This window comes from Suricata suricatta, chromosome X, assembly GCF_006229205.1.
Source record: "Suricata suricatta isolate VVHF042 chromosome X, meerkat_22Aug2017_6uvM2_HiC, whole genome shotgun sequence".
In the NCBI taxonomy this organism is placed as follows: Eukaryota; Metazoa; Chordata; class Mammalia; order Carnivora; family Herpestidae; genus Suricata; species Suricata suricatta.
The window spans coordinates 40207448-40224647 of record NC_043717.1 but is presented as its reverse complement, the minus strand read 5'-3'; the positions used below and the strand labels follow the sequence as shown (position 1 = coordinate 40224647).

The 17200-nt window shown below is 50.2% G+C and overlaps 1 protein-coding gene and 1 long non-coding RNA gene across 2 annotated transcripts in view; one reads left to right on the top strand and one right to left on the bottom strand.

Annotated features, from left to right (window-relative positions):
• Positions 1–5316: 5316 nt before the first annotated feature.
• Positions 5317–12058, bottom strand: GATA1 (GATA binding protein 1). Its single transcript, XM_029930891.1, has 6 exons — positions 11967–12058; positions 8165–8401; positions 7286–7663; positions 7038–7183; positions 6359–6484; positions 5317–5879 (listed from the first exon to the last, which is right to left on the bottom strand). The coding sequence occupies exons 2-6, from the start codon at positions 8382–8384 to the stop codon at positions 5508–5510; spliced, it is 1242 nt and encodes a 413-aa protein (XP_029786751.1). The 5' UTR covers positions 8385–8401; positions 11967–12058; the 3' UTR covers positions 5317–5507.
• Positions 10684–17200, top strand: part of LOC115284201 — a 27850-nt gene continuing 21333 nt past the window's right edge. Inside the window, exon 1 of the long non-coding RNA XR_003905130.1 lies at positions 10684–10754. This is a non-coding gene — a long non-coding RNA (uncharacterized LOC115284201). The remainder of the gene's footprint in view (positions 10755–17200) is intronic.

Here is a 17200-nt window from a genome sequence, read left to right as displayed (position 1 = left end):
CTGACTAACAAACAGATTGACAGCCCCACCGCCCAGTAGCCTGGCCCTATGACCATTTTGAAAACCCCAGTTCCACCCTTCTCTTTCCTTTTACTCTTTTTCTACCAGAAAGAACATGCTTTTTGTCCCAGTGGAAAAGGATCAACTCGTCCTAAGACCTTTAAACTCCTACATACACCAAAGAAAACATATGATACACTGGGGAACATTCTGGGGTTTTGATGCCTGCAGAGTAATAAGAGTAGGGAGCTCTATAAGACCCATGGCTCACTTTTCTGTATAGTCAGAAGACAGGTTCCTGAAGAGTAGAGGTCAGTCAACTTTTTTTGTAAAGGGCCAGATAGTAAATATTTTAGGCTTTGCAGGCCTTATAATGGCCTCTGTGGCATATTTTCTTTCCTTTTCTTTCTTTACCTTTAAAAATGTAGAGATTGGCTGAAGTCTGGCTTTGGCTTGAAGGCTATAGTTTGCTGATATTGCTGTAGAGTGTCAGTCTTTGATTTCCTTTATCTGGCTGGGATCCTTTTACAGGAGGAGTGAGGAGCTTCCATGCATCCTGAGGAGAGGTATTCCTTTTGTTTGACCACTGGGATTCATGGACAGGATCAGGTCACTTCTGGTGTTCTGCTGGGTCAACCTGTGTTCCTGGACAGAGTGAGAACAGGGATTCCTGTCGTTTCTATAGTTTTGTGCCTGTTCTGCACAAAGCGGAGATTTTTTTTAAAAATTTTTTTATGTTTATTTTTGAGAGAGAGCGTGTGTGGGTGCGCAAACAAGTTGGCGAGGGACAGAGAGAGACAGACAGACAGACAGAGACAGACAGAATCTGAAGCAGGCTCCAGGCTCTGAGCTATCAGCACAGAGCCTGACATGGGACTTGAACTCACAAACCATGAGATCATGACCGGAGCTGAAGTAGGACCGTCAACCAACTGAGCCACCCAGGTGTCCCCAAGCAGGGGTTTCTATACAGGACAAGACAGTTGTTTCCGGAGAGCTCCAGACTAGACCCATACAAGTTCAGGATGGTGCTCCTTAGACTGCATTATGACAGTGTCTTACAAAGAGACCAGGTGGTCCAGATCAGAGTCAGCTCAGGTGTTTCTGTATGGATTCAGAGCTATGTTAATGTAGACCATAGGAACAGGTGTTTGTGTTTAGATTCAATCAAGAAATTGTTATTAATAGGGCTAAATTATGCTAGCTTCTGTAACAAGCCCAGAATTTTATTTTATTTTATTTTTAAACGCCTTTTATTTATTTTTTGAGAGATAGAAACAGTGCGAGCAGGGGAGGGTCAGAGAGAGAGGGAGACACAGAATCTGAAGCAGGCTCCAGGCTCTGAGCTAGCTGTCAGCACAGAGCCTGATGCGGGGCTCGAACCCACGAACTGTGAGATCATGACCTGAGCCGAGGCCGGATGCTTAACCGACTGAGCCACCCAGCGCCCCAACAAGCCCAGAATTTTAGGGGATTAACAAATAAATGTTTATTTCTTGCTCAAAGTCCAATGTGAATATTTATTACTGGTCATTCAGCAATTCAGGCAGCTTCCATTTTGTGGCTCTGCTCTCCTCTGAGTCCTTGGGGTTCTCACTATTCAGCTGGTAGGTGGGGAAGGAGAGAGAGTAGAGGATTCCACGAGAGGTTTTTATGGGCCAGGCCTGGAATAGGTATGTATCATTGCCCATATGCCATTGGTCAGAACTCTGTCACATATCCACATCTAACCGTAAAGGGAGTCAGAAAAGTGAATGAGCTTAGGAAAACAGGTTTGATGAGCGAATAGCAGTGCCTGCTACAGGACTCTATACAGCCCAAAGAGCTGTGATGTCCAGTGTGGTAGCCAGTCAGGATAGTGGTTCTTGTACTGGGGGAGGGTGGGCTTCCAGGGCAAGGCCAGGGCCAGGGCTATTGGAGTCATATCAGGGCTTCCTGTTTGGGGATTTGGGGTCAAGAGAGTATTACCAGAAAGCAAGTTTAGAAGTTCCTATAAAGGATCAGGTCAGAGATTCCTGTGCGTCAAGTTATGGATTCCTATTGATAAGAAAAGTTTTCTACAGAGTCCAGTCAGAGGGTTTCAGTATAGTTGTGGGCAAGGTTTCCTGTAGAGGGTCAGGGCTGTGGAGCTAGCACATGTTAAGGATACAGTGTGTATGTGTGTGGGCGGGGTACTGTGCCAGGTGAGGCCATAGGTACCTGTAGAAGATGAGGTCTCGGCTTAAAGTAGAGGGTCAGGAAAGGATTTTCTTTTTTTTTTTAAAGGAAGGTTTTCTATGTATGTTCAAGACTGAAGTTCATGTTAAGAATGGGGACATGGGTTCTTGTGAGATCAGGTATTGTTGTTTAGAGTGAAGTCAGGGGAGGGGTGGGGGTGGTCATTGTCAGCAATGGAGGCAAGAGATTCTATATTCAGTCAGTTCCTGGAGAGTTTGAAGATGGAGTTTCTGCAGAGAGAGCCAGGTAGAGGTTCAGAACTAGATTTTATTGGGGCTCCTGGGTGGCTTAGTCAGTTAAGTGTCCAACTTTGGCTCAGGTCATGATCTCACGGTTTGTGAGTTTGAACCTGGCATCAGGCTCTCTGCTATCAGCACAGAGCCTGCTTCAGGTCCTCTGTCCCTCTCTGTCTGTTCCCCTTCCCTGCTCATTCTCTTTCTCAAAAATAAAAATTTAAAAAAATGTTTAGAACTAGATTTTATGGTGATTGAAGTGTTTCTCAAATGTTATCTGGAGGACTGAGCTCTAGTACAGTGTAAAGACAGAGGTGTCCTGTGCAAGGTCAGGGCAGGATTCCTATAGAAAGATTGAGACTAGCGAAGAGGGTCAGGGCAGGTGTTTCTAAAGAGATGGTGAAAGGGCTTCCTTACAGTGTGAGTTCACAGATTCCTAGCTAGGGTAAGTCAGAGGTTCCTGTACCATGGGAGGACGGGGCTTCCTTCTATGCAGAGTGAGGGCTGATATTCCTATCCAGGGTCCCCCAGAAGGGTTTCCTATTGCTAAATAGAGAAAGAGTTCCCTTAGAATATCAGGCTAGGGCAGCCATTCTTCTAGGAGGTGAGGACTGGGGCCCCTGAACAAGGTGGAGCCAGGCACATTTCCAGCACAGGTTCTGAGATGGGTTTCCATTCAAGACAAGGACAAGAGCTCCTATAAGGTGAGAGGGCTGGGGTTCTATGGGGTGGCCAGGCAGACAGGAGGCGTTTATAAGGCCAGGGCAGTTCTGGACAGTCCCTCTAATGAGTATAGCCTACTGTGATTCCGCAGTGGGCTGGCATGTGACTAGCTAAATAGGCACTGTTCTAAGGACAACTGCTTACCCACTACTGTGTTTAGGACATTTGCCCCCCCGCCCTGCCCCCAGCCACAGTCCTCTTCTCTGGGGCTCTAGGAGAAAGCCATAAAGAGAGCAGCCCAAAAGCAAATTCAGCTTTGGATCGAAGAATGAGTGATGAGAGGGAGAGAGAGGCTAGTTAAATGGGAGCAAGACTCATGTCGAGAGGAAGGGGCCTCATCCAAAATCCATTCCTTAAACTCAGTGTGGTCAGGGGGGGTTACTCCAGTTCTGAGCCTTACTCTTTCATTAGTAAAATGAAAATGTAACATGAGGGGCGCCTGGGTGGCTCAGTCAGTTAAGCATCTGGCTTTGGCTCAGGTCATGATCTCACGGTTCGTGGGTTCGAGCCCCACGTCGGGCTTTGTGCTCAACAGCTAGCTCAGAGCCTGGAGCCTGCTTTGGATTCTGTATCTCCCTCTCTCTGACCCTCCCTTGCTCACGCTATCTCTCTCTGTCTCTCAAAAATAAATAAAAAACATTTAAAAAAATAAAAAAAAGAAAATGTAAAATGAGTATACTTTCCTTTCTTTGGAGTGTTCTATTGCAGGCGTTTGGGAACTAAAGCAACTGAAACTTCCCAGCCATTGCCTAACCCACATGAACACTCAGCAAATGGTGCTGCTTGCTGTCAGGAGCTGCTGGGGAGTATGGACACTACTCAGAGCCTGGCTTCACCCCGTGTCACCAGCTGTGTGGCCTCAAGTGAGCCACTTAACCTCTCTGTCTTGGGATGCCACCCGACTCCGCGCATGCTCCTATGTAAGGGTTTTCCCTTTTGGAAGAAGAGATTCCACTCTGGGGAGAGCCATTTGCCCAGGTGAGTAGGTGTGTTGGAGAGGGAGTTGGCACTATGGGGAGCTCCCCCACCTATGGGGTCTAAATATTCACCCCCAGATGCTATTTTGTTCTCTTAATCTTCCCTTCTCCTTCTCTACCATTTCCCACAGAGCTGCAGGCCGAGCTGGGCCAAGAGAGATAAGAGATGAATGACAGGGAAGGCCCACGGACAACCCCATGGTCCCACACTGGCCTTGTGACCTTCTTGCCGACTACCATTCCAATCCCACCCCTTCCCCCCTTTCCTGTCCCGCACGTGCCTTTTGTTCTCTGGAAGGGGATCCGTCATTCAGACCAACTGAAACTATACATGTCGATACTTCCATAAACAAGTATACACAGAGCTGGTCACATAGTCAGGCACTCAGAGACACTGTGACGTAAACGTGGCACATACCACATGATACGTGCTCTCACACACACAGACTTGTGTAGGAATACTTACCAGCCCCATGGAGCTACCCTGGCATGTGGACCTTCAGCGTCATGTTGTTACGCCGCCACACACCACCACACTGGTGTTTATCAATCCAGTTCTTTTTTTTTTTTTAAGTTTGTTTATTTTTGAGAGAAAGAGAGAACAAACTCAGGAGGGGCAGAGAGAGAAGGAGAGAGAGAGAATTCCTCGCTGTCAGCACAGAGCCCGATTCTGGGCTAGAATTCACAAACTGAGATCATGACCTGAGCCAAAATCTAAAGTCAGACCAACTGAGCCACCCACCCGCCCCTCGATCAAGTTCTGTGCCCCTACATATGCCATCACACTGTCTCAGAGATCACGGTGGTGCACAGTCACACCAACACAATGCCACATGTTTCTTCTGCACTCGCTGTCACACACACATTTCCACATCCTCTCATGTAGTCACCTGTCCCCTGCCTCTTGCCATCACCTGGTGTCACACACATCATCTTGCAAAGCTTCACCTCCTCGGTCACACCCTGCATCTCATGCCATGGTGTGTGGCCACACGTACTGTCTCACACAACCCAGAAGGTGTCACACACAGTTTCACGTACTGTTTACAAGTGCACATCATAATGCACAGTTGTAAAGAGTCACATATGCTGCCTCAGCCTCACATAGCCATACGTTGTAGCCCTACACTGTCGTCAAAGACTCCCAGACACTACCACACACCATATCTGCCATTGCTGTTTATTCAGTCCCACACAGACTCACACCTCCAGTTTCAGGACTCTGGTGGTGTTATTTTACAAAAACTTTGAAGGTCCAGGCCAGGGGATGTCTGGGGCCCAGAGGGTTAGGTTGTACAGACTGCTGGCTACATAGAAAAGGGACATCACCCCTGCCCCAAGCCCATGCTCTGTGTCCTCATGAGCTGAGTGGGGCCACCACAGTGGTGGTGGTGGTGGGAGGTACAGGGCCTGTGGGGAAAGAGCCTGTGGTTGAACCCAGCAGTGGCCCCGGGAAAGGCATGAGGTGGCTGACAGGCCCTGACAATACCACGGGGCCCAGGCCCTGGTAGAGATGGGCAGTACTGGGTGGGCCCAGTGTCAAGCCCGAGGCCACCTCCCCACAATTCCCACTACCGCTGCCTCCAGCCACAACCATGAAGCCACCAGCTGGTCCTTCAGCTGCTCCTGTACCTCCCAGATTTGACCCTCGTTTCTTTTTCCCTTTTCCAGATGCCTTGCGGTTTCGAGTCTGAATACCATCCTTCCGCATCGTCAGTGGTCGGTTCACCTGCCAAAAGGGAGGCCATGGATGTTTTTCAACTCCACATCTTTGCGTCTGTATCTTGACAAGGGAGGCCATCTCCACCCCTCCACCCTACTTCTTTAAGAATAAGGACTAGGGGAATGTGTCCCTGATGTGGCGCAGGTATTGTCCTAAGAAACCCCAAGGTTGTGAGGCCCTGGGCTTGGGAAAGCCTCTGGGGCTGATGGAGCTCCAGGTCAGGGGAGTGGCAGTTAGCTGATGGCTGGAGAGCGGGGAGAGGGAGATAGAGGAGGGAGGAGGGACAGGAGGGAGTGGAAGGGACTGAGGAGATGAAGGAATGGAGAAGGGAAGGAAGAGGACCAAGGAGGAGAGGAATAGAGAAGGAAGGAGGGTGCGGAAAAGGGGGGAGAAAAGGAGAAGAGAGGGTTATGAGGGGAAGCATAGGTGGGGGTGGAACAGGAGCAGGGGAGGAAGGAGGCTTTGAGGGTCAGGGCAGGGTAAACCTGGTGTAGCTTGTAGTAGAGGCCGCAAGCATTGCACACAGGATCCCCGCTGGCATTTCTTCGCCACAGTGTAGTGGTGGTTGTTTGGCAGTTGGTACACTGGGTACCTGCCCGTTTGCTGACAATCTGGGGAAGAGAGAATAGGAGGATCAGCCCACTGCGGGGTGGAGGACCAGAGGTAAGGATCAGGCTGTGCAGGGCAAGAACAGAGGTACTTGCTGGGCGATGACTATGGGTTCTGAATGGGGCGAGGGCAGGGCCTCCTGGCTCGAATAGGTGATCTTGGTGTTGGGGGTGAGACTCCATCAGTGATGGCCAACTTTGGCCATACATTGGAATCACTAGGGGTTGAAAACAATCATGATGCCTAGGTAACACCCCAGACCAATGAAATTGACACGTCTAGGGGAGTGCCCAGGCCCCTGTGACTTGGAATGTCCTAAGGTGATTCCAGTGTGAAGCCAAGGACAAAAACACTGCTGTGCAGGGAGAGGACGGAGTTCCTGCATGTAGCCTATGAAGGTTGGTTGAGGATAGGCATTCCTATGCAAAGGCTGGGTTCCTGTATGGATGGGGAAGGGATGGGGGCTATGGGTTCTCATAGAGATGAGAACAGGGATCCCTGCATAGGGTGAGAACAGCAGTTCCTGGGTGGAGGCAGACAGGCCTGGGGTCTTACCAGGCGCTTCTTAGGCCGGATGAGGGGCCTGTTCTGCCCATTCATCTTGTGATAGAGGCCACAGGCATTGCATAGGTAGTGGCCTGTCCTGTCCCGCCGCCACAGTGGAGTGGCTGTTGCTCCGCAGTTCACACACTCCCTGGCCTCTGATGGGGTGAAAAGAGGGAATGGCGGAGCCCAGGCTCAGCCCAGCTTTGTCTTGGATGCCCCCCCACCTCATCCTCCCTCTCCCTTTTTGGGGACCTCACCACAGGGGGGCAAGGGCAGCGTTCCACGAAGCTTGGGGGAGGAATAGGCCGCTGGATTGAGGGGGCTCCCGGTGGGTGAGAAGAAGGTACTGGAAAAGTCAGGACCCCCATAGGCACTGCTGGGGACAGGGATGGATGAAGGCAGTGCAGGCCCTAGCGTCAAGAGGTCTGGACTTAGCCGCTCTGTCTTTAAGGTCTCCAGGAAGCTGCTGCCACCTTTGCCTTCTGGGTCTTCTGTGGCCTGGGGAGGGGAGTCCTCGCGGGTGGGGCACACAGTTGAGGCAGGGTAGAGCCCCGACTTGCCGTAGGTCCAGCCAGTGTATGGTGAGCCCCCTGGGATCCCCTCCATACAGTTGAGCAGTGGGTACACCTGAAAGACTATCGTGGAGAGTAGGTATGGGAAAGAAAGAGGGATCTGTCTGAAGCCATCCTGCTTTCAGAATGCAGTGGTACCCAAGAACTCCAGCATAGTGGCCAAGTTTCCAATCTTCCCACAGGCAACCAGAACACTGCTGGCCATCGGGTAACTTCTGGGTAACCCCTTGGTCATTTTGGAAGCTGCAGTAGCCTCTATCCATTTCCAGATGGGCTTTGAGGGTGACTGTTAGGATTTGGAGCCTCGTGGATCACTTAACAAGTAGGGCCATCACTGCCTGCTTCTAGCATTGCTTTCCAACATTACTACCCCAAGACAGCCGATGGGGAGCATTGGCATTCCCAGGTCTGGACCTAGCTGGGGGAAGTGGTTAGCTCAAGCAAGTGAAAGTTTCCGGCTGTTTTCAGGATGACCTCCTAGTGGGATTCTGCCCCAGCTAAGGGTCACTATGGCAGCCTAGATAGCATGGAGCCAGTGCTAAGACAGCCACCCAAAGGAGTTACCTGGGGAGTGCCGGTAGGCCTCAGCATCCCTGTAGTAGGCCAGTGCTGCAGCCGCAGCGGTGGCGGTGCTGGGGGCAGTGGAGGAGGCTGCTGCGTCCAAGCCTTCAGGCCCAGAGGGGAAGAAGACCCCCGACTCTGGTGGCGAGGATACCAAGGTGGGGTCCACAAATTGAGGCATGGACTCGGAGGTCCCCAGGGCCCCTAGGCCAGGGAACTCCATGGGGCCTCGGGTGTGACCTGTGAGAACAGGATGGGCTCTTCAGACTCAGAAATCCTCCCTCCCTTTTCACTCCTTCCCTCCTTTCTCCCCCTCTTGCTCCATTCCCTCAGTTTTCACAGCCCTCCTGTCTTCCTCCCCTGCCCAAGTCTCTTCATCCTCCCCTCCGTCATCCCCTCCTTCCTTCTTCCCCTCCCTCTTCCCTCCTTCCTCTTCCCTTTATTCTCTCTCCTTTGTCCCATCTCTTCTTTTCCCTTCTCCCACAACTTCCCTTCTTTCTCCTCTCTTCCCCCTCTTCCTTCTCTTCCCATTCCTGCCTACCCCTCCTCTCCCTTCCCCTCATCCCCTCTCCCTGGCCCCCCTTCTCTTCTCCACCTCCATCTGCTCCCCCTCCTCCTCCTCTCCTTCCTCCTTCCTCAGCCCCTACCTCCTCCTCTTCCTCTTTCTACCTCTCCTCCCCTCCTCATTTTCTCTTTACCTCCTGCCTGTCCTCTTCCTCCCTCCTCCCTTCTTTTCCTTCATCCTTCTCCTCTTCCTTTCTTTCTGATCCTCTCTTGCTCCTTGCCTCATTTTCTCCCCTCCTACTTCTCTTTCCCCCCTGCTGCCATCCTCTCTCTCTCCTCCCCTTCTAGAGGACTCTGGGTGGGGTGGGCTGGAGTGCGGAACAAGAGTCCCTTGAACCACTTGTCACCCCTGGGACCTTGGGGTTCACCCTTCTGTGCTCCCCAACTTCATCCCTATCTGTTGCATCTTCTGACTTTCTCAGAAACCCATGGTTTCCGGCCTGACTCTTCCCTCCCCCACCTCCGTTAGGTCTGCAGACAGAGGGCCCCCTCAGTTCCTCCCTGCTCCACGGGGGGGGGGGGTCAGTACCCCCCACTGCTTATCTCTGCCATCCCCGCCCAACTTTTGAAATCACCCCAAGGCCACTGGCTTCCTCTGAGGAGGGGGACAGGTGGGAGGTGTTCCCCCTACTCTTACCCTCTGCCCTAGGGAGGCCTGACATAGTTCTGCTTTCCGGTTTCTTCAGTCCCTACCAGCTCCAGCCCTCAGTTTCCCCATCTGCCAGATAAAAGGTGGTGACAGGGGCCCAGCTAAAACCTGTGAGATGGCCGCTTGGTCTCTGTCCTTCCTTGTGTGTATATCTATGTCCCTGCATCTCGTTCCTGGTGACACTCTTGTCCAGCCTGGCCCTCGAGATTTCTCTCCCATTTTTCTGTGCTACCGTGATGTATTTTGCCCTCTCTCTTTCTGTGCTCTTACAAACGTCTGATGTTTTCCCTTCCTTTTACTGTGTTTCCATGTCTCTGTTTCTGGTTGTCTGTCTCCATCTTTATCTCTGTGTCTTTTATCTCTTTCTGTTTCTCTTCTCCTTTCCTCTCCAGTCACATCTCTGAATGTCTCTGCTTCTCTCCCACTCTGTCTCCCTTGCTTGCTCTTGCTCTCTCAGCCCTCGGGCCTTATTTCCACGTCTTTCTTACTAGTCCCACATCCTTGCCCATACCCCATGCACACAGCCCAGGTGAGGAGCCAGAAAGCCCTTGACTTGCCCTGTGGTTCTGAAATCCTCAGTTTCCCTGTCCGTGGTGTGAAGTGATGGAGATAGAGTAGAAGGCCATCTTCAGACCCCCAGCCTACGTGACCTGCTGTGTGAACATGCTAAAGGTTGGGTCCAGTGTTGGGGGTTGTGCTGGCAAAGAGATGAGCTTATGGCTCTGTCTACCACCAACTTCTAGGCGCCAGAATCCCTGCTGACTGTCCCTTAAGAAGGTGTCTGGCTCCTCTTCTCAGTTTCCATCTCTTTCATCTCTGACTTTCCATGATTCTTTCTGTCTGTGAATATCTCTCCTTCTCTGTTCCTGTCCTGCTCTTTTTCTTCTCCCAGGTCTCCTTTGCTTTCCTCTCATCTCTCTCTCTTCCTTTGAGTATCTCTCTCTGTTTTTCCTTTCTTTTTCTTTATGTCTGTCTCTTGCTCTTTTTCTCCATCTCTTTTTCTCTCCATCTCTCTCTCTGTTTCTCCCTTTCTTCTCTGTCTGCCTGTCTCTTGCTCTTTTCATTTCTGTCACCACTGTTCCTTTATTCCCCTCTATCCTCACCTCACCCTCCACCCCCATGATCTCCTTCGAGCCCCACTGCCCCACATCCCTGCACCTAGCACCTTGGCGGGTCCAGGGCTGCCCACCCCTCCTGTGGCAGGGGCCCAGCCCCCCCACCCCCAGTTATCACTCTCTGGACAGAGATAAAGTTTATCTCGAGGCTGGGGGATATGAAAGCTCCTTATCAGCTGCCCCACTAGAGTAAGTGCTGCCCCAACGGGCAGCAGGCAGCAGGCCGGCACCCTCAACTCTCCCTCGGCCCAGCCCCTCACCCCAGGTAACATCCCTATCTGAGCCCTCAAGGGAGGGTCTCTTGGGACTGAAGGGAGCAGAGATGGGATTTGGGGGCAGATGAGTCTTGGGAGGCTTTGAGACAGAATTTGAGGGTCAGATAGGGGGTTGAATCAGGGAGAGGTTGGGGGGGTAGCTGTAGAGTTTGGGGAAAGCAGATATGGGGATTGAGGAGCAGAGACAAATTGGAAAGGTCACATTGTGGGATCAGAAATTGATTGGAAAAGCAGAGACAAGATTGGGGATCTGAGGTGAAGTTTGAGAGTCAGATAAAGTTGAGCAGTTGGAGATGTGGTTTGAGGGTCAGAGATGGATTCTGAGGGTTGTGGGCAAGTTTGGGAGTTCCATGGATTTTGCTGGAGCAGAGAGAGAGTTTAGGGTTCAGAGATGGGCTTGGACATGCAGAATGTGTTTGATAGAGATGGGTTATGGAAGCAAAGGAGGCGTTTGAGAACCAGTATGGAATTGGAGTGGTGAAAGATTTGGGGCCAGAGGAGATCTGGGGGGCAGAGACATATTTTGAGGTTGAGATGGGGGTTTAGGGAAGGTAGACATGAGGATTCATGTGGCAGAAAAGACTTAGGAGAGTAGACTTGGTGTTTGGAGTGACCGACATTTTGGTGTGCAGGCCAGGGGTTGGCAGAGAGTAGTAGTTTGCGGGGATCAGAGAGAAGTCACATGGAACAAATACGGGGTTTGAGAGGTACAGATGGGGACAAGAGAATGGAGATAGGGTTCAGAGAACTGGAGAATTTGGAGCAGAAACCAGGATGGGGAGTAGAGATAGGCATGGGGGAGCACAAGTGAGCTTTTGGGGAGAACTCAGAAACAACTCAAGGTGAGTAAAAAGCAGATTCAGGGCAGAGATAGGATTTGGGGGATAAAGGCATGTTGTAGGGAGCAGAGATGGGGTGTAGAGCGCAGAATTAAGGCATCAGGGGAACAGATATCTTGGAAGGAGAGGATGGGAATCAGGGCAGAAAGAGGTGGGTTTGGGGGGGTGGATTGGGGGTAGAGATGGGCGGTTGGAAAAACAGAGGTGATTTTGAGAGCTATGAAGGGTTTCAGGGGTGATAGACACTTTGAGGACCAGCGGTAGATTGGGGAGCCTGGGGCAGGCTGGAGGAATAGCCTTGAGGTGAGGGACAGCAGGCCTGGGGTTTGCCTTGCTGGGGGCTCTCGGGGGGCTGAGACTGACCTGGGCTGGTTGTTGCAGAGGGTTCAGCCGCTTTGGGGATGTGGCGAGTTCAGTGTGATCCAAGGGGGTGTCCTGGCTGGCCTTGGCCTTTGAGGCTCCCTTCCTCCTTCCCTCCCTCCCTCCCTCCCTTCTCCCTCCTCCCTCCTCCCCAGGGAGTGGCTGGTGCCCCAGTGGGTGGAGCGGACCAGGGGAGGGGGCGGGCTCCTTGCTGGTGGGGCACCTCTTGGGCAGTGGAGGCCTTCTTGTGCCCCATCTACCAACCCCATGGATTCTTGGACCCTGTTCAACTTGGGCTCCCATGGACTTCAGCGTCCAGCCAAACAAAGTAGGCTGAATCCAAGATAAAGTGAAAATAACAGATACAATTTTATGACTCCACTAGGCCTTTAAGCGAGTGGTTCTATAAGTTCCTACTGTACTCTGGGTCAAGTTCAGGCGTGGCCCTTACGTATGTGAATCTTCTTGGCTACAGGGAGAGAAGGGATGTGACTGTACCCATTTTGCAGTTGAGAAGAATGAGGTTCACAGTGGTTCAGTGGAATTTGAACCATAGGCCATGGGACATCTTGACGACCCAGGCCCAGCCTGGGGGCCAGCCCAGGCCGGGACTGGTGGGAGGCAGGGGCACACTCACTCAGTGCCCCACTGGGGCTTACGCCAGCTCCGGCCTGCCCTGGGGCAGTAGATAAGTCTTATCAGATGGAAGAGACTGTGGCTGTTGGCTCCGTGGTAACAGGCTGTCTTGGGATGGGGGGCGGGGCTGGGGGGGCACCCAGGGACAGCAGCCTCAACTCATTGCCCGCCATGCTGCTTTGGAGGCGGGAAACAGGTGGGACCCAGGGTTGGTTTCTCTGCGGGTTCTTGAGGAATGGGATAGTGTGGAGGAAGGGAAGAACTGAAGGTATAGAGAAGGGAGAGGATCAGAGAGCAAGAGACAGAGACAGAGAGAGATGGAAATGGGAAGACAGAAAAAGTGACACAGCTGGAAGGAGGCAGAGAGGGGGAACAGAAAAAAAGCAAGACAGAGAGGAGGGAGAGACACCAAGAGAGCAGAACAGTGAAGGAGAGGCAAAGAAAAGGAGAGAGCAAGAAGGACAGAAGGCAAAATATATGGCCTGAAAGCAACAGAGGCCAAGGGCACAGGTGGAGAGACTAGGAAGGGAGAAAAAAATGATATAGAGAGGGAGAGAGAGACAGGTATGCACAGAGTCTGAGAGGAAGTCCATGAGACCCCAGGTGTCAGGCTGGGGTATGCCCTGGGCAGGTGGTGCTGGGGTGAGTGGGACAGGGTTGATGTGACCCATGTGATCTATGGCTCTGCCCTCAACTGAAAGGGACCTCTGGAACGTCTGCACCTCAGTCCCCACCTTTCTTCCCTGTCATCCCTCCCCCAAATAGTAACAACAATGACAACAACAACATTTCATGCTGACATAGACCCCAGTCCAGGCTTCCTCTGAGCACTTTCTCTATGTAAAATCAATGGCTGCATGCACACACAGTAGGTGTCCAACTTAGGACCCATAACTTGGGTAAATTGTGTCCAGCTTACCCCATAGAGCAGTGGTGAGACTACCCAGTCATGGCCCCAGACTCCACAGGACAGAGTACTCTCCTGACCACCCATTCTACAGACGCAGAGACTGAGACCTGCCAAGGGCACAGGGCAGTGGTGGAGCCCTGGGCCCGTGGGGCCTGCTCACCCACTGGCTATCCCAGAAGGAGCTTGCCATCTTGTCTTGCCTCTATAGGCTTCATTATCCTTATAAGCAAAATGGGAGGTTAGAGGAGGGAGAAAGCAGGACTATGACTTTGCATTTATTGAGCTCCCACAGTGTGCCACGTCCTGTGCTGAGCCTTCATGTGTACGAAGGGGGATGAAGACCCCTGTGACTCAAGCGGTGATGCTTTCAGGACTTCCACTCTGGGGCCAGCCCACCCTCATTTATAGACTGCCCTAAACACCGACTGGCCGTGTAGCTTCGGGCAGGTTGCTAGCCCCCCTGGACCTCAGTTCCTCATCTGTAGAGATGGGGTAATAATAGTGGCAACTCCACATGGTGATTGGGACAGCTACGTGAGATTTAGTCCGTTAAGTGATTTTAACTCACTTGAATCTGAAATCTCAATAAATGTTAGGTATTCTTATTTATTTACTGAGTACCTACTGCACACAAGGGATAGTACTTGACACTTTTTTACTAGCACTACTAATTCTAGTAATAATGCTGATACTATGTGACACCAACCAATTTTAATTACTAATCCTAATATTAATGTTAGCACTAATGATAATAGCAGTAGTAATACTAATTCTGAAACAAATACTTCTCTTAACACTAATACAGTAATAACAACAGCTGCATTGTTGGCTGAGCTTCCCCAGGCATTGTGCTAAGCACTTTCCATGCCTAATTGTACCCCATTCTTACCAGGTCCTAGTGGTGTTAGTGCATATAATTGCCTGCATCTTTGGCTCAGAGAATGAAGATGTATGTCCAAGGCCCTGTATTCTTGTTTCAACTCTGACACTGATTTGCTGCATGATTCCTGGGCAGGTCACCCTCTAAGCCTCAGTTTCTTTGCCTGGATAATGGGTAAGATCATAGAACCCACAGCAAATGTTGTCGAGGGGCCACTCAACACAGGTCCTGCCTGGCACACCATAAGTGACAAACTCTGTAATGGTAATTCTCCTCATTTTTATCTTCATTAGAAACAGCAGTTGCAGTATTGGGAGCAAGGTAGGGAAATCTGTCCTCAGGAAGGACAGTCTTGGAGGCATGTCTCAGACAAGAGTTTGGCCACTGGACTCAGCCTATTTTTTCATAACTGGAGCAGAGAAAGGGCTTAGGAAGGGAAGCAAAGGGTGGGAAGTGGGGGCCTCAAAGCCCTGCCTCCATCAAGAGCAAGAAACTCAGGCTCCGAGGCCAAGCCTCACCCCATTCCCTCCCCCATCCTCGTGGAGGGGGCACAGGCCCAGTAGTCTGCGGCGACAGTTCAGCCAGCAGGGAGGCAGCTGGGAGTGGGCAGATAAGGGAATCGGCAGGGCCAGGCCAGGCTTTGGGAGAGACCCACAAGGGTGGGGGTGGGGGTGGGGGTGGGGTGTCCAGGCCAAGCGTCCTCTCTGTCAGGCCTCCATTTAAGACTCAGCCCTAACATCCTCTCTTCCTGGAAGGCTTCCTTGACTGAGTCTCTTCTTCCTGGCATCTTCAAAGGTTCTAGAACTTTCTCTAAGCCCATAGCATGTGGACTGTTTGTGCCTCTTCCAGACTGGAGTCCACCAGAGCATGGACAGAACCTAACTTCCCTTGGTGTTGGTAGTGCAGAGAGGAAACCTCAAAGCCTGGCTAAGGAGTCAAATATTTGTCTCAGAACCGAACTGTTGTTGTTTGTTTTTTTTTTTTTCATTTTTAAATGATGTTTATTTTGGGGGCACCTGGGTGGCTCAGTCAGTTGAGCATCCGACTTTGGCTCAGGTCATGATCTCACAGTTCATGGGTTCGAGCCCCGCATTGGGCTCTGTGCTGACAGCTCAGAACCTGGAGCCTGCTTCCGATTCTGTGTGTCCCTCTCTCTGCCCTCCCCTGCTCATGATTCTGTCTCTCAAAAATAAAAATGTTAAAAAAAAATTTAATGTTTATTTTTGAGAGAGAACACATGCAAGCTCTTCCTGGTTTTGAGATAGAGATGGGGGGGGAGGGGGGGGAGAGAGGGAGAGAGAGGGGGAGAGAGACAGAGAGACAGAGGATCCAAAGCAGGTTCTGTGTGGATAGCAGAGAGCCCAATGTGGTGTGGCTAGATCTTACGAACATGCGAGATCATGACCTGAGCTGAAATTGGGTGCTCAACCAACTGAGCCACCCAGATGCCCCTGTTTTAAGAGAAAAATATAAAAGATACGTTAACAACCACTCATTCTTGTTAGACATTAGTATTTTGCTTTATTGGTTTCAGATACCTTTAAAAGAATATGATATCAGAGATATAGTTAAAGTTCTTACACAAATTTTATTTTCCTCTCCTTCTACTATCTTGAGGTTAGTGTTTATCTTCCTCATGAATATTTCTGTTCTATCACTAATATGTATATATGCCCATAAACAGCATGCAATACTGAGGTTTTCAGCTTGTTTTTGAACTTCATATAAATGGAATAATATAGTTTATGTTTCTTTTGATCTACATAATGTCTGTGACATTCATCTACATTGTTGTATGTATTAATATTTAATTCTTTTTTATTAAGATGTATTCACCTGATGTGGGACTTGAACTCACAAACCGTGAGGTCATGACCTAAGCCCAAGTCAGATGCTTAACCAACCAGGTATCCCCTCTTTTTTTCTAAAGTTTATTTATTTATTTTGAGTGAATGAGAGAGAGAGAGCAGAGGGAGGGGCAGAGATAGTGGGAGAGAGAGAATTCTAAGTGGGCTCTGTGCTGTGAGGCTCAAACTTAAGAACTGCAAGATCATGACTTGAGCCAAAATCAAGAGTTTGACACTTAACCAACTGTACCACCCAAGTGCCCCATATACTGTTCCTCTTTTTGATTCTAGTCATCCCAGTGGGTGTGATGTGACATCAAATTGTGTTTTTGGTTTGATGTCCCTAATGACTAATGATGTCGAGCATCTTTTCATGTACTTGTTGGCCATCTGTATGTCTTCCATAGAGAAATGTCTATTCAGATCCTTTGCCCATTTTTAATTGGGTTATCTTTTTATTGTTGAGTACTACGAGTTCTTTATATATTCTAGATGCTACTCCCTTATCAGATATGTGATTTGAAAGTATTTTCTCCAATATCTGGGCTGTTCTATTACTTTCCTTTGTCCCTTGAAGTGCAAAAGCTTTTAGTTTCTATGAAGCCCAGTTTATCTAGGTTTTCTTTGGTTGCTTATGCATTAGGTGTCATATCTAAGAATCCATTGCCTAATCCAAGGTCACAAAGATTTATGCATGTTTTCTTCTAAAAGTTTTATAGTTTAGGGGCGCCTGGGTGGCTCAGTCTTTTAGGTGTCTGGCTTCAGCTCAGGTCATGATCTCACAGTTCGTGGTTTGGAGCCCTGCATCAGGCTCTGTGCTGACAGCTAGCTCAGGGCCTGGAGCCTGCTTCTGATTCTGTATCGCCCTCTTTCTCTGCCCCTCCCCTGTTCGTGCTGTCTCTCTCTGTCGCTCAAAAATAAATAAAAAACATTAAAAATTTTTTAAAGTTTTATAGTTTAGCTC